The sequence below is a fragment of the Nannospalax galili genome, unplaced genomic scaffold (genome assembly GCF_000622305.1).
Source record: "Nannospalax galili isolate Female #2095 unplaced genomic scaffold, S.galili_v1.0 scaffold2271, whole genome shotgun sequence".
Classification (NCBI taxonomy): Eukaryota; Metazoa; Chordata; class Mammalia; order Rodentia; family Spalacidae; genus Nannospalax; species Nannospalax galili.
In genome coordinates this window covers 227,866-252,232 of record NW_008329329.1, presented here as the reverse complement: position 1 = coordinate 252,232, position 24,367 = coordinate 227,866, and the positions used below count along the sequence as shown (strand labels likewise).

General features: G+C 43.9%; 1 protein-coding gene across 1 annotated transcript in view; it reads left to right on the top strand.

Annotated features, from left to right (window-relative positions):
• Positions 1 to 24,367, top strand: part of Plg (plasminogen) — a 47,758-nt gene that overhangs the window by 8,774 nt on the left and 14,617 nt on the right. Inside the window, exons 4-13 of the mRNA XM_029565223.1 lie at positions 3,796 to 3,910; positions 5,531 to 5,670; positions 8,798 to 8,918; positions 9,452 to 9,570; positions 11,823 to 11,985; positions 12,865 to 13,010; positions 16,278 to 16,437; positions 18,679 to 18,860; positions 19,300 to 19,448; positions 20,630 to 20,723. Coding sequence (XP_029421083.1) covers positions 3,796 to 3,910; positions 5,531 to 5,670; positions 8,798 to 8,918; positions 9,452 to 9,570; positions 11,823 to 11,985; positions 12,865 to 13,010; positions 16,278 to 16,437; positions 18,679 to 18,860; positions 19,300 to 19,448; positions 20,630 to 20,723 — 1,389 coding nt within the window. The remainder of the gene's footprint in view (positions 1 to 3,795; positions 3,911 to 5,530; positions 5,671 to 8,797; positions 8,919 to 9,451; positions 9,571 to 11,822; positions 11,986 to 12,864; positions 13,011 to 16,277; positions 16,438 to 18,678; positions 18,861 to 19,299; positions 19,449 to 20,629; positions 20,724 to 24,367) is intronic.

Here is a 24,367-nt window from a genome sequence, read left to right as displayed (position 1 = left end):
TAAAAAATACTTTATTTATTCTTTTTATTTTGCGTGTATGTGTGTATTGCCTACATGTAGGTAAGTACACCCGTGTTGTGCAATGCCCACAGAGGACAGAAGAGACTGTTGGATTCCCTGGAACTGGAGTTACGGACAGTTGTTAGCTGCCATGTGGGTGCTGGGATTCAAACCCGGGTCTTCTGCAAGAATAGCCAGTGTTCTTAACCGCTGAGCCATCTCTCCAGGCCCACATTTTTAATTCTTAAGAGTCAAGCACATATTAACTCTAAGCCTCATCTGTTGAGTTAACTAGTGCTTAGATAATGATGAGGTAAACAGGGTTTTCTACTCTTGCCTGGATTTTTATGAAAAGGAGAATAGAACTCTTGCTGCAGAAATGCTAGCACTTAAATATGACACTTGTAAATTGTTAACCAGGAGGAACACAGAGGTGGCTGTTAGGCTGAAGTCTGAAGTTTGAAGGCTTTGCTTGCTTTCAGGGAGCAAAAGGTTATATACACTCTAGTGGGAACATACAAACAAAGAGGAGAAAAGTCAAAAGTCAGTTGGTGTTTGGTCCTGGTTTCTTTACTGTGGAACATGGACCAGCAATTTATCAGTGACGGTTTTGCCGGGAACCATCAGTGTCAGACTTTACACCTGCCACATGGCACCATGTCCCTGCCCATCCTTAGAACCAGGCCCCCATCATGGCTGGCTGGGGCCTGTGCAGCCATTGGTCCCCTCTGAGTGTAGTTGTGTAAGTGAACTCTAAGAAATGGGTCCTCGCCTGCTTAAAATCCTTCCAGGCACACAGAGGCCAAAGCAGAAGTCTGGAGTTTTTGAGACCAGCTTACAATGTATTGACTTTGAGGCCAGCTTGAACCACAAGGCAGGATCTTATCTGAAAAATATTCTCTTCCATAATTTTACATATTCCTAGGGTACAATGCATATTAATATTGAAGCTAAGTACTGTAATGCTCTAACCAGGTAACTGGAATTTCCATTTTCTCAGACATGCAGTATTTCCTGGTATTGGGAAACATTAAACTCCTTCTCTTTAGCTCTTTTAAAAATACAGTAAATTGTTACTATATTTACTCTGTTGCGATATAGCATTTCCTTTCAAATGTCCTTCCCTCGCCCTTAGTTTGCTTTTTGTTGCTGTGATAAAACACTCACCAAAACCAACTTTGGGCAGAAAGTATTATTTTTGCTTATTTGATCATGGTCCATCACCGAGGGAAGACAGGGAAGGAGCTCAAGGCAGGAACCTGGAGGCAGAAACTGAAGCAGAGACCATGGAGGAATGTTGCTTACTGGCTTGCTCCCCTGGCTTGCTCAGCTACCTTTCTTAAACAGCTCAGGCCCACCTGCCTAGGGATGGCACCAACCATAGTGAGATGAGCCCTCCTCCATCAAGAAAATGTCCCACACGGGGATGGAGAGGTTGCTCAGTTGTTAAGAGCATTAGCTGCTCTTGCAGAAGACCCAGGTTCAAATCCCAGCACCCACGTGGCAGCTAGCAACTATCCATAACTCCAGTTCCACAGGATTCGATGCCCTCCTCTGACCTTCGCAGACCACGGGTGCACTTATATGCGTGCAGGCAATACACTCATACATAAAATAAAAATAGTAAATTAAAAAAAAGGAAATACCCCACAGACAAGCCCACAGGCCGGTCTGATGAAGGAAATTCCTCAGCTGAGGTCCTCTCTTCCCAAATGACTAGTTTTCTCAAGTTGACAACAACTAACCAGCACAGGCCTCCCTTTCTCAGAGTACCGTGGGTTTATACCTTTGATGTGTGGGGTATACCTACTGCTGTTACACATCCCAAGGGGGCTATACTGCACCTTTGTTCATAGTTTTATGAGGGCTTCAATCTGTTGGAGGTTATATTAGAAATACATCCCCCCAGATCGATGAAACAGAAACCTGACCTCAGTAGGGAATCTTTCTGTGTGTGTGTGTGTGTGTGTGTGTGTGTGTGTGTGTGTGTGTGTGTGTGTGTGTGTGTGTGTGTGTGTCTTTTGGAGAGAGGGTTTCCCCCTAGCCCCAGCTGGCCTGGAACTCACTATGTAGACCAGGCTAGCCTCGAACTCACAGAGATCTTAGTGGGGAATCGTAAAAGCATGAATATGTTGGAAACACTATTGTGCATTTTCACTGCAAACATAAACTGGCTTGGGCATCATTTGATGCAGAGGAGAGGCCTTTGGTTGGACTGTGGGCCCCACCAGGCGCTCTCTGCACTGGGCTGCAGTGTGTCTGAGCAGCAAGATTCCCATCTGAGTCTTCATCTTTGCAGTGCAGCAAGTCCTAGGCTTGGTAATCACACTGACTCTGCAATGCTTTTAGATTTTGATGACTTTCCCCCTCAAACCCATATAGTCTATATTACAAGTATATTGTCCTCAGTAACTCTGACAGCACTTAAAAAATGATTTAACTTTTTTACATCCTTAAAAATATTCGACTTGGGGGTGACGGGATGGCTCAGTTGGTAAAGTACCTGTGACACGTGTTGTCAACTTCTGGCCTCCAGGTGCACCTGCAGGTACATGAGCACCCACCCACACTAACAAGTGCACACAACACAGTACATAACAACACATAAAAATACAAATAAAAGTGTATTCAACTTAATTAAAAATAAAATGAAATAACAGCATCGTTCTCTTGCATTATAAGGCAGCTTTATAAGGCAGCATCACCATTTAGGACAGTTGAACATTACAAATGGTGCCTGGTGGGGACAGAAGTGGGTCCACACTGGAAAGCGGCCTCCCAACTTAGGGTGCTGATCTTCGCTTGTGACCACAGTGGGCACCTGATCGTGTTTCTAAGATAGAATGGAGCCCATTGCATAGCTGGTGACTTGGGTAAGGAAAGAGGGTTAAAAGTCCCATTTGGCATGTTGTAGATTACCAAGAGCTGTGAAGAACAGACGTGCTTGGATCTCTTTGGGCCTCCAATAGCCTGCTCTCTCCTCAGCCAAAAAGCCCCTTCCTTGTTTTTCTGCTCAGTCTCATTACACTATTTTCCCTGTGACACATGTCACTGCGAAGCTCCCTCATTTCAAGCTGTTTTTCCTTGATTTCTTTCTCTCACCATCCCCATTCTGCTAGGGTATGTGCTCCAGGAGACGAGCCCTTTGCTTGTTTTGCATTACCCCACATTCCAACCCGAGGATGGGACCCCATACACAGACAGGCTGGGGAGAGAGCTTTTGAATAAGCACATCTATTCTACTTTCTGTTGCTGTGACAAAACACCCTGACCCAATGCAACTTATGGAGCAAGAGTTTATTCTGCCTACCATTGCAGGCAGGCGCTCAAGCCACTGGTGACATCACATCTACTGTCAAGAGTAGGGGAAATGAGCACAGCCACACTGTCTGCTTCTGCTTCTGCTCAGCCAGCTTCCCTCCCTCTCACAGAGCCCCCAGCCCAGCCCCTGAAACGGCGCTGTCCACATTCTGGGGGTCTTCCCACCTCAACAAACATTCAGAGGGTCTTCCCACCTCAGTGAAGACAGACTCCACAGACCAGCCTGGTCTAGGAAATTCCTCGATCGGGGCTCTCTTCCCAGGTGATTCCAGGTTGTGCCAAGTTGACAAAATGACCATCACAATGTCAATGTGTGAAACGGCGCTGCGGTGGCAGCCCTTCATAGGGTCCACCGTTTAGAACAGGAAGACACGGCCTGGTTTGAAGTCTTTCCCATGGTGGGGCTGTGCCATGCAAACCTTCATCCCAAGGTTTCTTGTTTGGATTTTGAAGCACTGTGTGGGCCTCTTTCAGTGTATCTGTCGGAATGCAAGACTGGCATCGGGAAGGGCTACCGAGGAACCATGTCTAAGACGAAAAGTGGTGTCACCTGTCAAAAGTGGAGTGCCACCTTCCCCCACAAACCCAAGTAAGTCTTTCTCAAGTAAGTTTGTGTTCATGGATGCATTTAGAACAATTCCATCACTTCCAAATCAAACCTAAATACGAATGAGAGCAGGCAGAGGATTCAGAGTAGTTGAACTATTCATAGCACAACAGCAGAAAATTGTTGCTTTCTGTTTTTCTTGTTATGGAATTTTCTGGAAGTCCTAAAATGTAAAAGTCCTAGTGGAAAGAACCATAGAACTGATTTGAGGCTGTCCCAATTTCATTTCTGTTGCTATGATTAAAAATCATCCTGACAAAAAGCAACTCAGGGAAGAAGAGGCCTCACTCAGGCTCACGGTTCCAGGTCACAGCCAACACAGTGGGGAGCCACAGCAGAAGTTTCTAGCAACTAGTCACATCACATTCACAGTCAAAAATACAGAGAAATATGTGCTTAGCACCCTCTCTACACTTACACAGTCCACAATCCCCTGCTTAGGGAATGGTACTACTCACCGTGGGCTGAGTCTTCCCACATCAGTTAACTTAATCTAAACAACCCTCCCACACAGATATATTCATAAGCTAATCTGATCTAGATGATGCCTCCTTGAGACTCTTCCAGGTGGTGTCAAGTAGAGGATGTTAGTTAAAACTAAGCATCAAGAGGTCAAGTAGAAGAAGAGACCAATGACTCTATTTAGAGATGGGTGTGTCTCAATCAAACATTAAGTTAGAATTTGCAGGACACATCCACCTCAACATTGTGACTCAGCAAGGACTCAAAATATTAAAAGGAAATAGAAAGCTTGCAACTTGCATACTAGTTTAGGGTCAATTATTTTGTATTTTCCCCAGCATAGCATTAGATGATGCCAGGGCCATCCCTATAATCCAACCTCATCTCTGAGGCACGTAAGTCCTGAACAGGTGGGTTCCCCCAAATAGGTAGATAGAAGAGCAAGAAATAGAGCTTTCCTCTTCAGACTGCAAGTTCTCGTGCATTTTATCTAATTAATTATCTACATAGAAAGTCAAATCTAGAAGAGAAGATGAGCTTAGTGTTTTGCCCACCCAGATCATCCAGATTGCATTTCAGAGAAAAGCCAACCTGTGGGATCAGACCAGATCTTCCCAGTCTTGCTAGTTATTCAATCTTAGGCACCACCTGTTTCACGTACATTGCCACACTCTATTTCCCACCTGCAGACTGAGGATAGTAACCTCTTCCTGATAATTTTTTTTCCTATTAAAGGCAAGTGAGAGAATATAGAGGAAGATTTCCTCAGACTGTCAGGGCCAGAGCTCCACAAATACAAATGTATTTGTTGCTGTGATTTTTATGGCCACTGGGGAAAGCATGTGTTTGGCATAAACCAAGGATTCGACAGGTATTTGAGGCCTCAGCACACCTAGTGCCTGTTGAGTAGAAATGCTTTGGTTCAACTTCTAAGACTCAGCTGCCCATATAGTAACTAACGGTAGTAAGATGGGCCATCAGCACAGCAAAGAAGAATTTGACAGGCCAGATGTGACAACTGGCTGCTTGACTGCATTGGCACCACAGAACCAAAGCTCCGAACAGGAAGCACAGCATCTCTGTCTGGCTTGTTCACTAGCTTTAAGGAGTTGGTCACAATACTTCTTTTCCATCCCATAGCTTTTCTCCTGATAAACACCCCAATGAAGGGCTGGAGGAAAACTATTGCAGGAACCCAGACAGCGATGAGGAGGGGCCCTGGTGCTATACAACAGACCCGGATAAGAGATTTGACTACTGCGACATCCCTGAATGTGAAGGTAGGGGTGGCTCCAGAAACCTTCTTTCATCTGTTTCTTACCCTGAATATGCTGTTCAGCTATTTCCCAAAGAGGTGTCATTAAAGCCAATTAGTGCTGTACATCACATAACTGATTAGTGCTGTGCATCACACAACTGATTAGTGTTGTATATCATACAACTGATCCATCCATCACAAAGGGATTCGCCACTTGCTAAGGAGGGAAAATTTGCTCAGTCCCCCAGCATTGTCCTTAATTCTCTTTATTAAGTGTTACTTCAACATGTTATACATATGAAACTAAATATAAACTTGAGCTACAAACTCTTAGGCCTAAAACTCTCACACAGTGTAAAACTCCAAACACCTTTGCAATTAAATAGCTAAATTTAAACCATGAAATCATATGTGTAATTGCTCTGTTGTATCTGGAAAACAGTTTCCTTGTGGTTTCCACCACCTCTGGCTCTTATAATCTTTCTACCCCCTCTTCCACAATGATCTTGAACCTTAGGGGAGAGGGTGTGATGTACGTGTTCCATTTAGGGACAAGCACCCTGAGCGTCCTAATTTCTGTGCGTTGACCACTTGTGGGTCTCTGTGTTAATCATCATCTGCTGCGAGAAGTTTCTTTAGTGAAAGTTGATAGATGCACTAATCTGTGGGCATAATAAGTCATTAGGAATGGGTTTAACACTATGCCCATTTACTAGGATAATAGTAGTAGGATTTCCTCTACAGCCTGTGACCTGTCTAACCACAAGTTCTTGACCCCAATAAGAATGTCAGGTATGAGCTTCAACTTAGGAAACGGGCCTTGAATCCAATCAGAAAGTGATTGGTTACTCCCATAGCATTCAAGCCACTGTTGCACCAGTAGGCGTATCTTGCCAGGACAGTCATTACTGAACCCACAGTGCTTGTGAGAGTATGCCAAAGACCTACACAACTCAGATAAAAACCTGGCATGGAGGGGAGATCCCAGGAACCTAGGAACTCCACCTAGTAGAGGAGCTATTGGCAACTGATAGCTGCTGGGAGAGGGAGAGTCAGTTTTCTTTAAGGGTGTGATTCCAGGTAAATTGACTAGGCTCCAGGTGGATGGACCCATACCCAAGAGCATTTGGGGAACACAAATTAGACTTGATAGGCCTTAAAAAATAGAGGACATGAAATAGGGGGTAGGATAGTTCTGAGAGGGCATAGGGAGGGGGTAAGAATATGATCAATATACATTGTATGAAATTCTCAAAGAATCAATAAAAATATTATAAACACCCATGAAATTGGGCTGGAGAGATGACTCAGCAGTTAAGAGCACTGACTGCTTTTACAGAGGACCTGGGTTCAATTCCCAGTACCCACATGGCGGCTAACAACCATCTGTAACTCCAGTTCCAGGGGGTCTGACACCTTTCTTTTGACCTCTGAGGGCATTGCACAACACAGGTGCACTTACACACATGCAGACAATATATGCATACACATAAAAAAATAAAAATAATGAATATTTTTAAAAAACCCATAAAATCAATGAAATTTAAGTACACAATAGCAATGCTTTAATATGAGTGATTTTGTTGCCCCAGCACTCCTTTATTCCAATGGGCCAATCAATTTTATAGAGCTCTTCAAAGGTCATTGCTAAAAAATTGAAACATCAGACTAGAGAAAATGTGTTGATTTCCCATTTCTGGGTATGTTTAGAGCAGGAGAGAGAAAACCCAAGTGGGGTTTATTCACCCATGTATTAGTTACAACACCATGACCAAGGAAACTTATAGGAAGAAGAATTTATCTGAGCTTACAGTTCCAGGTTCTACAGGGATTAGAGTCCTTCATGGTGGGGAGGTGTGGTGATGAGGTGCCTGGAGCAGGAGCAGAAGCTAAGCGCTCACATCTTCAAGCAGGCACAGGAAGCAGAGACTGACTGGAAATCCAGCAAGGCTTAAGAATTCTCAAAGCCTGCTGTGAGTGACATCCTTCCTCCAGCATGGCCACACCTTCTAAGACCTCCCAAAACAGCACCACCAACTGGGGACAGAATGTCCAAATACTTGAAGCCTATGGGGGACCTTCTCATTCCAACCAGCACAGCCTATGTTGATGTTTCTCGTGCTGACTCTCTTTTCTCACCACTTTACCTACATGGACAAAGGAGATTCTGTGTTTGGATAAAGTCACAGGTCATCGGACTTTAAATCCCATGAATACATAGTTTTTATCTCACATCTGCAGCTGTTTTCTTTATTACCCCATAAAAACTCCAGTTGTGTGTTACTCTGTCTCACTATGTGACTTCAACAATTCCAAGTCAAAGTTTCAGTTTTTAAGTAAGTTAGAAAGCAAAATAACAGGGGCTGAAGAGATGGCTCAGTGGTTAGGAGCACTTACTGCTCTTCCAGAGGATCCGAGTTCAGTTCCCAGCACCCACATGACAGCTAATACCCATCCTTAACTCCAGTTCCAGGGGATCCAGTGCCCTCTGCAGACACCAGCCATGCATGTGGTACAAATACATGCATGCTGGCAAGATACTTGTACACATAAATAAAATAAAATATTTTTTTAAAAGCAAGCAAGCAAAATAACAAGAAGTCGTGTTTCTCAGCAGCATTAGAAGAAAGGCTTGGCCACCTGAGGTGGGTGACATCCTCCAGGGAGGTCACTGGGGACTAACAAACACTCCAGCACGAAAATCCCTAGATGGTCTCCATTTATTTGTCAGTCATCAAGTAAGCAGAAGAAATTCATAGAATTTTGTAAGATAATTACTGAAACAATTATGTCCACTATTTTAAAATTATAATGGAGAACTTACAGGCTACTGGGACTATGTGCTCCTCCTCCCCAGAGATGTACCCCCCAGTTTAAGGATGTGCATTATGGAGCTTCTGAATTTGGACATGGTCACTGCAGTTAAGGTGGACTAGATCCAGATAGGCTAAGCATACCATTCGAGAAAGAACAACATTTTGGTTCTGCATCAGAACAGTCTGTTTTGCTGTCAAGTGGTTATGGAAGTCACGATGAACCAGGGGCAGGAAGGCTTGGGGACATCGCAAAGGGAATCCAGTATCTGCGCTCTGCTTTGCTTCATCTCAGTTTCTTTCTTTCACCCTTCCCCTCTTCCCGAAACTGTACAGAAGAATGTATGCACTGCAGCGGAGAAAAGTACGAAGGCCAAATCTCCAAGACCATGTCTGGCCTTGACTGCCAGGCCTGGGACTCACAGAGCCCACACGCTCACGGATACCTTCCTGCCAAGTAAGCCTGACTACCAACACTCCACGGCTCTTCAGACTTGAGCTGTTCTTCGGATAATTTCATTTTGCCTTGAGAAGGGAAGGGCAGAAGGCTTTGAATTCCAAAGTAGGCATCCTCCCTCTGCACTGCAGGTGGCATGTACATGCTGCCTACTCATTGTGTGGTCCAGGGACATCATGGCTGCTTGTTAAAAACGCAGCATCCTAGGCCCTCCGAATCGAGTTTGGGTTATAATCAGATGTGCAGCTGATATGTATTTCTGTTAAAATTGGAGAAAACAAAGATTTTTCCTTCATGCCTTTCGCATCTCTTCACTTTGCACCAATGAATGCCAGCCTAGGCTTTCTAACTGTGGTCTGTGGGTGACCATCGAGGGTCTTCCTGGATTGCTGTTGAAGGACCCCTTTCCTCTAATTACATCCCTGGCACCTGTCCGTGCCAGGCACACAGTGCTCATGATTGCTCATCCTTGAAGGTTTTCATGCAGGAATGTAAATGTTCGTTGCTACTGAAATCCCTTCTCGTCCGCTCAGATTTCCAAGCAAGAACCTGAAGATGAATTACTGTCGTAACCCCGACGGGGAGCCTCGTCCATGGTGCTTCACCACCGACCCCAACAAACGCTGGGAATATTGTGACATCCCACGCTGCAGTAAGTCTAGTTCACACCGGTACTCTGGGATTCCCACCTTCCCTGTCCTCGGAAACATGCTGGGTCTAAAGACCGGTAAACAGGTCCACAGATGCGCTTTGCCCTTTGGTTTCCTGCCCTTTAACATGGTCTGTTGGTTGTGAGGTAACTGCTCACAGGTAAGTGCTCACGGCATCCATTCGCCATGCTTCTTTTCCCCATCAGAGCCTTCTGCATGAATGCTATCAAAGTTTTGAAGCAAAAGCCCTGGCTTTGGGAGTCTCAGCAGACTGGGCTCCATCCCCATCCCAACATGACCGTTAAAGATGCTGGAGTGGTGAAAGATGGAGAAAGGTTTAACCAGTGTGGCCACATTGGGAAGTATGGATAAAGAGGTTCAGTGATGCCAAGTCTGTCTTCAAGGGCTGGCAGGAGTGCTGGGCTTTTATAGAAAAAAGAAACCAAGGGAGGCTTTGGGGTTCGCAGATGCTCTTGGTCATGCGGTGGGCTGCTGATCACTGTCCCAACTCCAGCACCCTTCTTCCACAAAGCCGTATGACTGAGAAAGCCCATGGAAAAGAAGGTAAACGTCCTGAGTACACATGCTCCAAGTTATCGTCATCCTTGAGGGGGCAGAATGACTCCCATGAGAAGGTTGTTCCTGATCTGTGATGCACCCTCACTGTCGGGGGTGATCTGTCCTATGAGGCTCAGCTCCTTGTTTCTATGGGGTGGGTTTACTCCTTTGCATAAAGATATTTAGCTAGAGGCTGGGGAGATAGTTCAGTCGGTAAAGTGGGTAAAGTGTTTGTTACACAAACATGTCCTGAGTTCAATCCCCAGAACCCACATTAAAAACATTGAGCATGATGGTGCTCCTTCCTAATCCCAGTGCTGGAGAGGTGAAGGCAGGAGGCTCCCCAGGCTTTCCTGGCTAGCCAGCCTAACATACTTGATGAGTTCCAGATCAGTGAGAGACCCTGGCTCAAAAAGTAAATGAGCGACAGCACCTAGGGAATGACATTTGAAGTTGTCCTCTGGCCTCCTTCCACATCTGTATGCACAGGTACTCCCCCATATACAAACAAACTGTTACACACACACACACACACACACACACACACACACACACACACATCAGTCTTGTCATTCTTCAAATCCAAGGTAACTGCAGAACAGAATGATTCAGGAAGAAGTCAAGAGGCAAGACAGAGGACACTGGGAATTAATTAGGTCAGTGTCCTTCTAGAGCACAATCAAGTGCAGGTTCTAGGATGCAGCTCTGCCATTCCAGATTTCCCTGTGCTGAGCGGAGCCTACAAGCATGGCTGTTTCACAAACTTCATTGCCAGGCAGAGTTCCAGAGTTCTTTCTTACCTGTTCTTTCAATTCAGATGTCTGTGGGTACCCAGTTGTTTTAGTCTGTCTAACTTGTGGAGCTCAGGAGAAGTGGGAGGGCAAGTCAAGGTGACATGGAGGGAGCAATCACATACTGCTCCATCTTTGAGAATTAGAGCCAAGAGTCTGCGAGTTTAGACAGACCTCCAGCAAATGTGAGAAAGGACCCCTGAGGGATGGCTTCCCTCCTTCGCTCTGCCTGTCATACTTGGGCAGCTGGGCTTCCTCTGTATACACCAGCTTCTCCTGGTGTCCTCTTCACCTCAAGTGTGTCTTAATGACTGGCTGAATGCATCTCTTTAGAGATATTTGGTTCACGCTGCTTCTCTGTATTTTTATTTTACTGATTCCTGAGGGATGAATGGAGATGTGTCCAGCTTTAACTGCAGATCTATCTATTTCTTTCTTTAGTTTTAACTGTTTGCCTTCTGTATTTTAAACTCTGTTGTTAAGAACATACATTCTTAGCACATTACCTTCTTTCCCATGGGCTCCTTCCCAGTTGTATGGCTTTGTGGAAGATGGGTGCTGGACAGTGTTTACCCAGTGGGTCATGTGTTCTTCATAAAAGGACTTGGCTCACTGGCATATGTAAGAATTTGAGGTGGGAGAAGACTCACACTGATTCTTACCAGGCATGACAAACCAACAAAAAAGACTAGAGAAGGTGGCATCAGTTTCAAGGGTTCATCTCTAGAGAAGTTTCTGGTTCATAGATACAGACTCTACCAGACTGACTTCTTCGGAAAATACTAATAACTTCCAAGAAGCAAAAGAGGAGACAGACTGATCACCTTACATCCATCTTCACATAACATCTATTGGTGCATTCTTTATCTGAAAAATATTCATTATACATTTTTTCCCCATTCAAGCAACACCTCCACCCCCTTCTGGTCCAACCTACCAGTGTCTGAAAGGAAGAGGTGAGAGCTACCGAGGGACAGTATCTGTCACTGTGTCTGGGAAAACCTGCCAGCGTTGGAGTGAGCAGACCCCTCAGAAGCACAACAGGACACCAGAAAACTTTCCCTGCAAGTATGTCCCTCCTGCGTACCTCCCCCTCTGTTGCTGTGGCCATGCAGCCCTCGGACTTTGCCTTGGCTCTAGTTGCCATAAGAACCCAGGAATGAACGTTCAAGAATGGAAACCAAGTTATGTGCAGGGGAAGTGAAATTCAGAAATGTTTTTCCTGCTACAGTCTCTCAAAGTGTGGTCCCCAGACCCGCAGAATCAGTTCCACCACAAACTTGCTAGAAATGCTAACTCTTGGACTGCACTCTAGATTTACAAGGTTTGAAACTTTGGGGGTGGGGCCCAGAAATGCACATTAAGACCTGACAGCTTGGGGTCGGAGAGATGACTCAGAGGTTAAGAGCACTGGCTGCTCTTGCACAGGACCTGGGTTTGGTTCCCAGCACCCACAAGGGAGCTAATGGCCATCCGTAATTCCAGTTCTAGGGAACCTGAAGCCCTCTTTTGATCTCTGCAGGCATTGTATGATATGGGTTCACTTACATACATGCAGGCAATAAACTCATGTGCATAAAATAAAAATAATAAATTGCATATTAAAAAATCTGACAACTTTACTCTGTAACACTAAAATCCCATGCCAGGGTTGTATACACACAGAAGCAGCAACAGTGTGGGAAATGCCCGTTGTGTTTCCAGCATACAACACAGTGCCCAACTTGGAGCAAAAGACCTATTCAGTCACACAGGACCCTCCTATGCAATGACTCCATGACATACCGTGAGCTAAGCTCTACTTAAGCTTCCTTCTGGTACCTGTCAGTCATTCAGTGTGTGGGATTCGACAGTATTAGTTGAATATGTGTCTTGTATCTCCACTAATGAGCATGTGTGCACCTTGTTTATTTAGACTCTGAAAAGTCAGACACATTTCTTTTCCAGAAATTTGGAAGAAAACTACTGTCGTAACCCTGATGGAGAAACAGCTCCATGGTGCTATACCACAGACAGCAAAGTGCGGTGGGAGTACTGTAGCATTCCATCCTGTGAGTCCTCGGCATCATCTCCAGAACTTTCGGATGCTTCATGTAAGTAAGAGTGGGTCATGAGAGCTTACCGAGTGTCCAATTTCTCTGTTTACGTTTGTGGATCAGTGGTTCCATCACGATGTATCAATGAGTGGTATTTTTGCTTCATTTAAACGCTCTGGTCAGAGAGCATGCTTCTGGGGTTCCGAGTACAGTGTTGATTTGTTGTCTCATGACTCAAAATACAGTCTTGATAATGTTTCATGAGCTCCTGCTGTCATGGTTAGAGTGCTTCTTCTGAAGGTCCACTGGACATGTTGTCTACTAGGGATTCTCTTCTGTGTTCCTGTTATATTGATCACTGAAGGATGGCTAGTGACATGTCCAGCTTTAACTGTAGATTAGTCTATATTTCTTTTTGGTTGCAGTTTGAAGCTCTGTTGGTGTGTACATGCACATGTAGATACCTCCACCTTCTTGATGAAATTGCAATGTCTTCCCTTGTTTCTGAAAATATTCCTCATTCTGCAGTTTATTTTTTATATGAATATGGGGACTTTTACAGCTCTATTTTCACTAGTATTTGTGTGGCTAATCTTTTTTAGGTTTTTAATTGAGATTTTTGGACCAGTTGCTTTAATATAATTGTGAATAGGGTTGGCTGTAACTTTTCTATTAAGTTAGTTGTTTCTCTTAGTTCTATTTGAACTTTGTTCTTTTTTTCCCATCACTTTTGGCCATCATTTAGAATGTCTATTTTATGGACTTTTATTTCCACTATTTACTTATTAATTATCTTCCCTAATGCATAAAATAGTCATATTTCCTTCTCCAAACAATATTGTTTTGTTGATGTATAATATGACAATCTTACAGCATTGTACTTTTGCTAACCCCTCCCGAAGTTTCTTTCATTTGTTTAAAACAGGATTGCTCTGGTTTTTCTCCCATGATGGCTGCTTATTTCTATTTTGTTACAATCTCTTACTATTTTTGACTATGTTTATATTTTTTCACCAGTGTCAGCAGTGTCTTAAAATGATTATAAAGAAAATATTTTATATTATATTGCTTAGGTATTTTTTCTATTTCAGGGCTCTTCATGTCTTTGTAAAAATCCACATTTCCATCTGCCATCACATTCTTTCTCTAATAACCATGTTCAGCATTTCTCAGAATACAGACCTGCTACTCCCAAGGTCGTTCCTGTGCATCAAAATGTCTTATTTTGTCCTCAGTTTTAACAATCAATTTTGCTGATTATGGTAGTGGGTTTGTAGTATTATTTCACTAGTTCAAAGACAAAGCTCCATTACCCTCTGCTTTGGACAGCTTCTGACCCAACATCTTCTGTTGGTGCTTATGGAATTTAGGGTGCCTTTAAGATACCCTGTCATGCACTGGGAGTGTTGGCATGCGCCTTTAATCCCAGCCCTCGGGAGGCAGAGGCAGGTAGATCTCTGTGAGATCGAGGCTACCCTGGTTCACAATCGTGACTTCCAGGTAGGCTGTGATTAGGGAGACCCTGTCAAAAAACAATCAACAAAACCCCCCAAAAGACTATGTCTCAAAAAGACCAAAAACAGAAAAAAAAAAAGATACCCTGTCATGTGTGCCTTTCAGTGGTTTGACCATGGTACCTGTGTGTGTGTGTGTGTGTGTGTGTGTGTGTGTGTGTGTGTGTGCATATATTTTGTATTTATTCTGTTAGGGTTGTTTGAGCTCTTTAGACTTTTGGATTCTTATTTTTATTATCCTTATTAAATTATCCATTTTCTGATCGGGGCCCTCCCTACTTGGACCCCATGTGCCATTTCATGTTGTCCTTTGTCCTTTCTCTGTCCTTTGTTTTTCACTGATTAATATTTAGACCCCCTTCCCCTGTCTTCACCCTTCCTATACACTCCCCCCCCCCGCTGGATTTCATGTACTGTCATATATGTTAATGCTGATTGAGCCAAGTTTGTGTCCCCAAATGTCCTTTGGCGTGTGTCCTATCTAGCTTGATTAACTTACCTAGTGCCACATCCTTAGAGAAAAGCAATAATCCCTCTCCCAGTAGTTATTGGTTGCCAATAGTTCTTCATCTAAGGTTGGGGTTTCTTACCCACTTTCCGTCTTCTATGCTGGGATTTTGTCTGATTTGAGCTTGCATGGGTCTTGTGCATGCTGTCACCACTGCTCTGAGTTCATATGACTAACTTCCCAGCTGTCTGGAAAACTGTTTCCTTGTGGTCATCCACCCCCTATGGGTCTTACAATCTTTCTACCTCTTCTTTTGCAATGATTCCCAGAGCCTTGGGTAGCAGAGGTTTGATATAAGTGTCCTATTCAGGGATAAGAACTCTGCAGATGCTTATTCTCTGTACTTCGACCTATGGCTTACTGGGTTAATCACCATCTGTTTCATACAGAAGTTTGGCTGGTGAGAGTTGAGAGATGAATTAATATTCTCTCTGCCCTCTGTTCCAAAATGTTCCCTTAGGTGTTGTGTTGGTTTGAATGAAAATGTCCCCCATAGGCTCCAAGTATTTGGACATTTTGTCCCCAGATGGTGGCACTGTTTTGGGAGGTTTTAGAAGGTGTGGCTGTCCTGGAGGAAGCATGTCACTGGGGGTGGGCTTACAGAGTTCTTAAGCCTTGTCAGATCTCAGTTTCTCTCTTGCTTCCTGTGCCTGTGTGATGATGTGAGAACTTAGCTTCTGCTGCTCCTGCTCCAGCCACCTCCAGCCACCATGCCTCCCTGCCATGACGAACTGTAACTCCCTTGGAACCGTAAGCTCAAATAAACTCTGGTAGGAGATTCATGAGCGAGAACTTGTGCACATGTGGAATCACTAGTTGTCAGTACTTTGGCCTTTATTGTTCCTCTCCTGAGCTTCAAGCTAAATATTTTCCAGAGAAACTAGGCCATCAGTGTTCTACAGTGCTATAAATCTTGTATATGTGTATGTATGTATAGGCATGCATCTGTATGTATGTGCAAATGTGTATGTGTACCTGTGCATGTGTCAATATGTACATATGTATGTATATATGTGCATGTATGTATGTACATATGTGTATGTGCACACATGCTCATATGTGTATATGCATGTCTATGTGTATGTGTTTGTGCCAGTATGTGCATGTATGTATATATATGCATGTGTATGTATATATTTGTACATATGCATGTGTCTGCATGTATGCTTATATGTGCATGCATGCATATGTGTATGGGTGCATATATGTGTACATGTATATGAGTGTACATATTTGTGTGTGTGTTTGTGTGTGTGCCCTTGTGCACTTGACCTTCTCTTTTTCTCCTGCTTCCCCTTTCAGCACTGCCTGAGCAAACCCCTGTGGTCCAGGAATGCTACCAGGGCAACGGGCAGAGTTACCGGGGCACCTCATCCACCACCATCACAGGAAAGAAGTGTCAGTCTTGGACATCCATGAGTCCACATCGGCATGTGAAGACCCCAGAGAAGTTCCCAAATGCGTATGTCTTTGATTTTAACCATGAAAAAAATCAATAGCCAATTTTCCTTCCCCAAGATTATGAAAATACTTTCCTATGTTTTTTTCCTAGAAGTTTTGCATTTCAGTTTTAATTATAGCTTCTGCATTTAAGTCTAACAGCTTTTGATTTTTTCATACATGCTGATACATGCTAATCTACCTGTAAAATGCTACAAGACTTTGGAAATCAATGTGTGGCTTCTGATGAAGTTAAGTAGATGTGAATGTACCCTCTAAATCTGCAATTCTATTCCTATTTACCCCAGGAAAAATGAAAAAAAATCTCTCTTAAAGAGATTTATAAGAATATTCATTACAGGCCTGATGAGATGACCCAGTGGGCAAAGGCATCTGCTGCACAAACATGGCTACATAAGTTAGTGCCCCAAAAGTCATGTAAAGTTAGAAAGAGAGAAGTAATTGCACAAAATTGTCCTCTGACCATACGCATGCCCTGACACATGTACCCACACTCACACGGACATCACATACATACACTACTACTAATAATTTTTAAAGGAAAAAGATTATTCATAGCAGCTTTATTTACGATAGACTTCAGCTGTAAACAACACCAATGACCATCAGTAGAAAAAAGTGAGTTAGCAATTTTTGGAATAGTCATGCATTGGCTAGAGCCCAAAAATATTCAGGAAAGAAGCTATCTACAAAAGTGCACATTCTGTAGGAATCCATTTATATGACAAGAAGAGGCAAAACTACTACTGGGAAAATAAACCATAGTAGAGGTGGGGCAGCAAAGATGGAGTTTCCAGGGTTACAAGAATGCATGTTGTGAGACTGTTTATCAAACACATCAAACTCCTTTCATATGTGCTTCTCACTAGATTTATTAATTATTTTTGTGTCCTTGTGACCCAAACACCTAATAGGAAAAACTTAAGGCAGGAAATATTTATTTTGACTCACATTTTCAGAGGGCTCAGTTTGTGACTGTGTGACCCCAGAACATCATGGCAGCCAGAGCATGGGGTGGAGGAAGCTGTTCATTTAACAGCATACAGGAAGCAGAGAGAGTGACAGGAAGTGGCTAGAGATAATATTACATTAAGGAAATAAGACCCCAGTGACCTCCCTTCCCCTCCAACACCCTACATCTTTCACCCAGACTCCACTTCCTGAGTTACCAGGACTTTTCAAAGCAGAACCATGAAACAAGGGCCTGTGGCAGGCGTTTCAGATACAAGTCGTACCACTAGACGTAAAGCACATCTCAACTAAAAGAAAGCAGGCATGTGTTTCAAACATGAAGCTTTTAGCTTATTTAGTTGTGTGGGGAACCCATTGACAGACTTTCTCCAGGTGTGGACCTGAGCTTGAGGCTGAGCCACTTGTCTGCAGTAGCTCCACACAGTCTTAGGTGCCAGCTTCCAGTTTCCTCAGAGAATGCAAGTCTGAGCTGAAAGGACTCCAAGGCTGAGGATTCTGGGAGCTCAGGGCAATGTTCTTGGCGGGGGCGGGGGGAGGGGGGCGCCAGGAAGGCGATATCATTCAGTGTGCCCTGGGGTCATCTGCTGTTTCTTACTCAAGTTTTTTGTTTGTTTTTTTTTTTTCCCCCAAACTCCTTTACAGCCCTTCAGTCCCTTCAGGGCCCTCAGTCTACTGGGACATCACCCCTATCCCTTCTAACTGTTCTTTAACTTATACCCCATTGTTTGAGTCTAGCTTCTATAGATAGATGGCAGATCCAGAGCAGGAGCTCCAGCCCAGGAGTATAGAAATGTCATCCTGCCGGGGAACTGGTTTTCCAGGCCAGCTCTCATGAATATTTCATATACAAAGCGCACTTGACCAATCAGATACCATATTTACAGTGACATTAATTTTTTAATTTCTACTCATTATAAATGTGCAGAATTTTAGCTACAGATGAACTTGGAATGCTGTCCTTTTAATATTCATTGTTTCCTTTGGATAACATATTTTTGTCTCAATTTACATAGCCCTAGGTAGTCATATATAGAAAGATATCCATAAATTTGTATTTGTTTTTAAAAATCTGAAATTACACTTAAAATCTATATTGCATTTGGCAGAGTATGGGAGGAGGATATTATGGCACTTTTTTACATTGAATATATTGTCTAAGTTTTCTTGAGGTATTTGTTATTTTTGATTAGAGGACCATTTGATTAGTGGAACATTTTAAAGGCACTTGTTAGCACTTCCGTTGGTGACCTTGCTGTCTTGGGGTTTACAGTGGCTTAGAAATGAACTACTGCAGGAACCCAGATGCTGACAAGGGCCCCTGGTGCTACACCACCGACCCGAGTGTCAGGTGGGAGTATTGCAACTTGAGGAGATGCCCGGAGACTGGAGGGGTTGTCCAGGCAACTCCCATGGCTCCCCAGCTTCCAAGTGTGCAGGCCACTTCTGAGCCAGGTAAGAAGTCAGAGGGCAGACATCTGCGGGCAGACAGGACACAGGTAAAGACCGAGTGTTGACGGTGATGAAGGAACCTCAGTGCCATCTTAGGGGAGGCAGGGTGGTGATTGTGGGCAGAGGGTGGGTGGGCAGTTTCCTGAGGAGCTCTGTAAACTCTCCAGTGTCTCTACTCACATTGTAAAGCTGGGTTACCTTTGTGTCCTAGCCTAAGTTCCCCTTCTAACAGCCTGCTAAACTGGGGAGTGTTTCCAAACCCATAAACATTTCTGGCAACTTCTTAAACTAGGTGGAAAGCCCTGTGGTTTTCAGCATTTCAGTGTTCTGAGGGATGAGATACTGGGTCTGTCACTAGAGAACAACCCAAGCCTAATGAGTTTACTCCGTATCGTGCTTGGACTCTGCAGTGGCATGTAACCTCCCACTTCCATTCCCACAGACTGCATGTATGGGATTGGCAAAGACTACCGGGGTAAGAAGGCCACCACTGCAACCGGCACGCCTTGCCAGGGATGGGCAGCCCAGGAGCCCCATGAGCACAGACTCTTCACCCCAGAGACAAACCCACGGGCAGGTCTGGAAGAAAACGTAAGCCACTCTGATTCAGATTCTGTTTTGTGTTTTCCTGACAAAACTTTAAACAGAATTGGTTTGGGGCCACACACATGTTCAGTTCCTAGTATCTTCTTTGAACCCAGGCCTTTTTCTTTTTCTTTTTTTTTTAAAGATTTATTTTTATTTTATGTATATTATGTATATGAGTGTTTTGCCTACATGTACGTATGTGCACCTCATGTGTGCCTGGTGCCCTCAAAGGCCAGAAGAGTGTGTTGGATCCTCTAGCACTGAGTTACAGGTAATTGTTTGCTGCCGGGTGGGTACTGGGAACCAAACTCGGGACCTCTGCAAGAGCAACAGGTGCTCTTAACCACTGAGCCATCTCTCCCGCACCCCTTGCTTTTTAATGGAAGCTTTGTTATGTCAAAGTTTGGTTGTAACATTCGCCTTTGCTGATCAACTTGACCTCCAGCCCCTCTTCCTTCCTGGGAGATCAAAGCATGGGGCTGAAAGTCCCAATGTTCTAATCACAGGGTTGGTTCTGAATAGTAACTACCTACCTGCCCCTCCTCCCATCATCAGGACTTCCAGGAGCCTTCAAGAGTCATGCCAGTAAAGCAAAAGATGTTCCTGTCACTTAGGAAGTTCCCAAGGATTTAGGAGCTCTCTCTGCTGCCACCACTCAGGAAACAGCACAAATGCTAGGAGTGATCAATTTTGGGGCAGAGACCACATTTGCACATATTATACCACAGTATCACAGATGATACTGCCCTTCTGTCTTGACCCACGGAGGACACAAACATTTTAAATCAACAGCAAGGCTTCATGGGGAGGGGATTATTGAAGCCGACCAGTGAAGAGACAGTCAGCATGATCCCACTGTCCCACATGGATGGCATTCTCACATCTGGTTAACTCCTGGAGGAGGACCACCCTGTATCTATTCTACCTTCCAACCCTCCAGGGCCCCTGCCCTCTATCCAAGGAGTGGTCTCATACTAGAACATGCTTTGAGCAGGGATGCAGGACCAGTGGCATTCTGTGATTCACAGGTTTTATAAACACCTCAAAAATAACTTTGCCAGAAAAATAAGAAGGAAAGAAAAAGGGTCACCCCCTTCCATGCCTCCCCCCCTTCCATGCCTCCACACCTTGTTGAGCCTCCACCCCAGGGGAGACATACCTCAAGCTCCTCACTCTTTTTTCAGTACTGCCGAAACCCGGATGGTGATGTTAGTGGTCCGTGGTGCTATACAACGAATCCCAGAAAACTTTATGACTACTGCGATGTCCCTCAGTGTGGTGAGTGCCTATTTTCCCTCCCTCCCTCCCTCTCTCCCTCCCTCCCTCCCCTCCCTAGAAACTACTCAAATAAATGCAGTGATCGTGTCCTAAATGAGGACTTGCGCAAAATCAAACAGCTATCTACAGAAGATTGGGCACCCATCTGCACCCCCCCCACCCCTCAATTTACAGCTGCACTGCAAAATTCACACTCATATAGATCCTGTGACTTCCTGATAACCACACAAAATGGCGAGAGAGGTACCTTATGGCATATTTTTATGTAACCTGCTTCAAGTTATTTCTGGAAAAATATGGTAAAATTGCCTTTCTGTGGAATAATAAAAATATTATAAAATTTAAAAAACAACCAGCTATCACAGACCTACAGACAGGCTTTGAGCTCAGTACTTTTGAGGAGGAAATGACTGCCTTTTCCCAAGCCCTCTTTCATATGGGTATCTTGAACCTGGCCTCTTACTGGTCCCATTTGTTACAAGAACATTACTCCCTGCCCCATCTTAGCTCTAACTTAAGTAAAAGCAATACTCTATCCAATACTAAGTTCTCAAAGCATAGAGGTGCCCCAAAGGCCTCAGGAAGCTGCCCTTGAACTCATCAGTGTCTTTCTTGAGATGCATGAAAAACAAATTCAGAGTCAGTGGGATAGGAAGTGTTGCCCTTGGGCAGTTGAAAAGAAAGAAAATCCACATGAATATTGAAAGTCTACAAACTATCTTCCTAAAATTCCTATGAAAAACTAATTCAGATTTTGCTGTTAGACCCTGGGTTTCCTATTCCTTAGTCTCCTCACTTAGAGATGGCACATTGGGTTCCTCCCTTGGGGATTCGAGACTCTTGTTGGGAGGAAGAGGCTTGGATCTGGGAATGGGAAGTTGACATTAGTTCTTAAGACTGGAATGACAAATCCATAGGTGGGCCTGCAATCGAAGCTACTTCTGCTCTGTGCTCAACAACTTTACAAACAGAAATTTTCCTACTTACAGAAAATCACTGTGGACTTCTTACAGTGTGGTGGTCTGTGGGTTCCGGAACCTTGACTGAGGCAAGGAGCTCGGCTTGCAAAGCTCTTAGGAGTGGCATCCCCAGTGGTGCAGGGCAGTGGTTAGGAGCATGTGGGTGGCTCCTGGGCAGAGCAGGAAGGTAGAAGGGAGAAAGACAGGGAAGCATGACAGGAAGGGTTCTGTCAGTGTTACTGTAAGTTGACCCTGAGTCTCTAGAGGTAGGGAACTTATAGTGGCCTGTTTCTCTAGTAGAGGCTTTTGTGTGTGCTGCAGAAACCGACTTGGTACCTCTCCACCTGAAAGCTCCTGGTGGGTCTCAGTGTTTCCTTTTCAACATCCACCCTCAGTTTCTGCCCCTTGGTCCCTGCCACCCTGTCTCTTCCTGCCCTGACAGCCTGCCCCTGAGCGGTGTCAGACCTGACATTCATGCCTGAAGCTCTAACCCTGGCTCATGTGCCTCTGATTTCCTCACCTCTGATCCTCCTAGGAGCAGCCCTAGCCACGACCTGGGCATCCAGCAGTCATAGCCTTCTGCAGGAAAGCAGGTTTCAGCCTCCAGGTGCCTGGGGTTAACGTCCCTTGCTCCCATCATGGAGAGGTTGGGGGACCTCACAGTCCAGTGGAATAATCCCCCTCCCATACTTTCTCCAGTCTCTAAGAGCCTTATTTTGATACCAAAACTGTACAAGGGGCTGTTTCCTCTGATAGCTTGTATGGTTTATTGTTCAACTCCCTGAGCATCTGTGGGCCTCCATCAAACCGTCCATGTATCACCTTGCACACCCACCTACTAGGATGTGAAGACTGAAAACGGGACTCTCAGCAATTCTTTTCTGTCTGGTACCCAGAACGATGCTGGTCTTATGTCAGGCACTGTATATCAGAATGCACCTTTATTTTTGTTTTTTAAGCTTTTTTCGGCATACAAAGGCATGGGTTTTACCTATGTCATTTTCATAGACATATCACTGTACTTTGTTCTTACCCCCCTCCCCCCGTCCTCCCCCATGTCCTCTCTCCCCTCTTGTTTGTCCTTCCCCTAGAAGTTCTCTCTTTTGCTCTGAATCCATTTTACTGAATAAATAGGTGACAAAAACCAGGAGACATACAGTTCTTCTAGGGTTGGGCTCACAGGGAGACCAGCCTAGGTTAAGGGTATCTTTACATATGCACTGTGTTTTTCGTGAATTTTACTTGAATTTTTCAAATTGAGAATTACTTTAAGGTTCCAATGCCTATTTCCAACATTTACGTAGATTTTTTGTTAACTTTGATTTTTAAATTTTTATTTATTTTTATTTATATGTATGTGTGTATACCTGCTTGTCTGTATGTGTAACACATGTGTGCAGTACCCATGAAGACCAGAAGCGGGCATCAGAACTCCTGGAACTGGAGTTACAGGTGGATATGAGCTGCCATGTGGGTGCTGTTGGGAACTAAGCCAGGTCCTCTGGAAGAGCAGCCAGTGCTCTTAACTGCTGAGCCATCTCTCCAGCACTCTTTCTTTTCTTTAGATATTTTATTGTTCTTTCTTTGGAAATTTCAGATTTTGTTTAAATGAAACATTTCCTAACAACCTTTTTTTTAATCCTCCAACTTTTACATTATTTTTAACTTATAAGAAAAATACTTCTTAAATGTCAAAAAATACGATAATTAACTTGTAAACTTCCTTAAATAACTCACCCAAGAGACTCTATGTAAATATTAAACTAATAACACTATTCAGGTTGCACCAACAGCAGCATCATAAATAAGACAACCCCAAATCATAAGTATAGATGACTCAGTTCAATCTTCTAGTTCACCTGCTTCTTCTTTATAATATTAACTTCAAGAATTTGCCCACTTGAAGCACACAATTCTTCACTGTGTGTGTGTGTGCACAGGTGTGTTTAGAGGCTAGAAGTCAACTGTGACTGTCATTCCTCAGGTGCCATCCACCTTGCCTTTGGAGTCAGGGTCTCTCATTGACCTGGACTCGCCAGGTAGGCCAGCTGGTCAGTGATTCCAGGGATCCACCTGTGTCTACCTCCCCAGTGCTGGAAATACAAGTGCGTGCCACTACTCCAGATTTTATCATATGGGCTCTGGGGACTCAAACTCAGGTCCTCATGCTTACAAGGCAAACACTTTACTGAGACAGAGCTGTTGCTCCAGCCCCTATTTATTTACTTTTATTTAAAATGATAGATTTGCTTGAATTACTTTAGTAATTGCTAGGTTAGTATATTCAATATAAATAATAAGTAAGGAAAAGCAAATAGACTTTGTTTTGAATACAGAAACTGCAGTACTGTCATCTCTGTAGTCATTTTTCCAACACATACATGTATTTTACATATCATATTATACATATATGTATACATGTTTTATACTTATCATATAATCCCCTTGAACTTATCAGTGTCTAGCTTGAGATGCATGAAAAAAATTCCCAGTCACTGGGATAGGAAGCTTATTTTATTTTTAAAATTTTCTTTATTATTTTATTTATGTGTATGAGTATATTGCTTGCATGTAGGTAAGTGCACCCATGTTGTGCAATGCCCTTGGAGGACAGAAGAAACTATCAGATCCCCTGGAACTGGAGTTACAGACAGTTGTTAGCTGCCATGTGGGTGCTGGGATTTG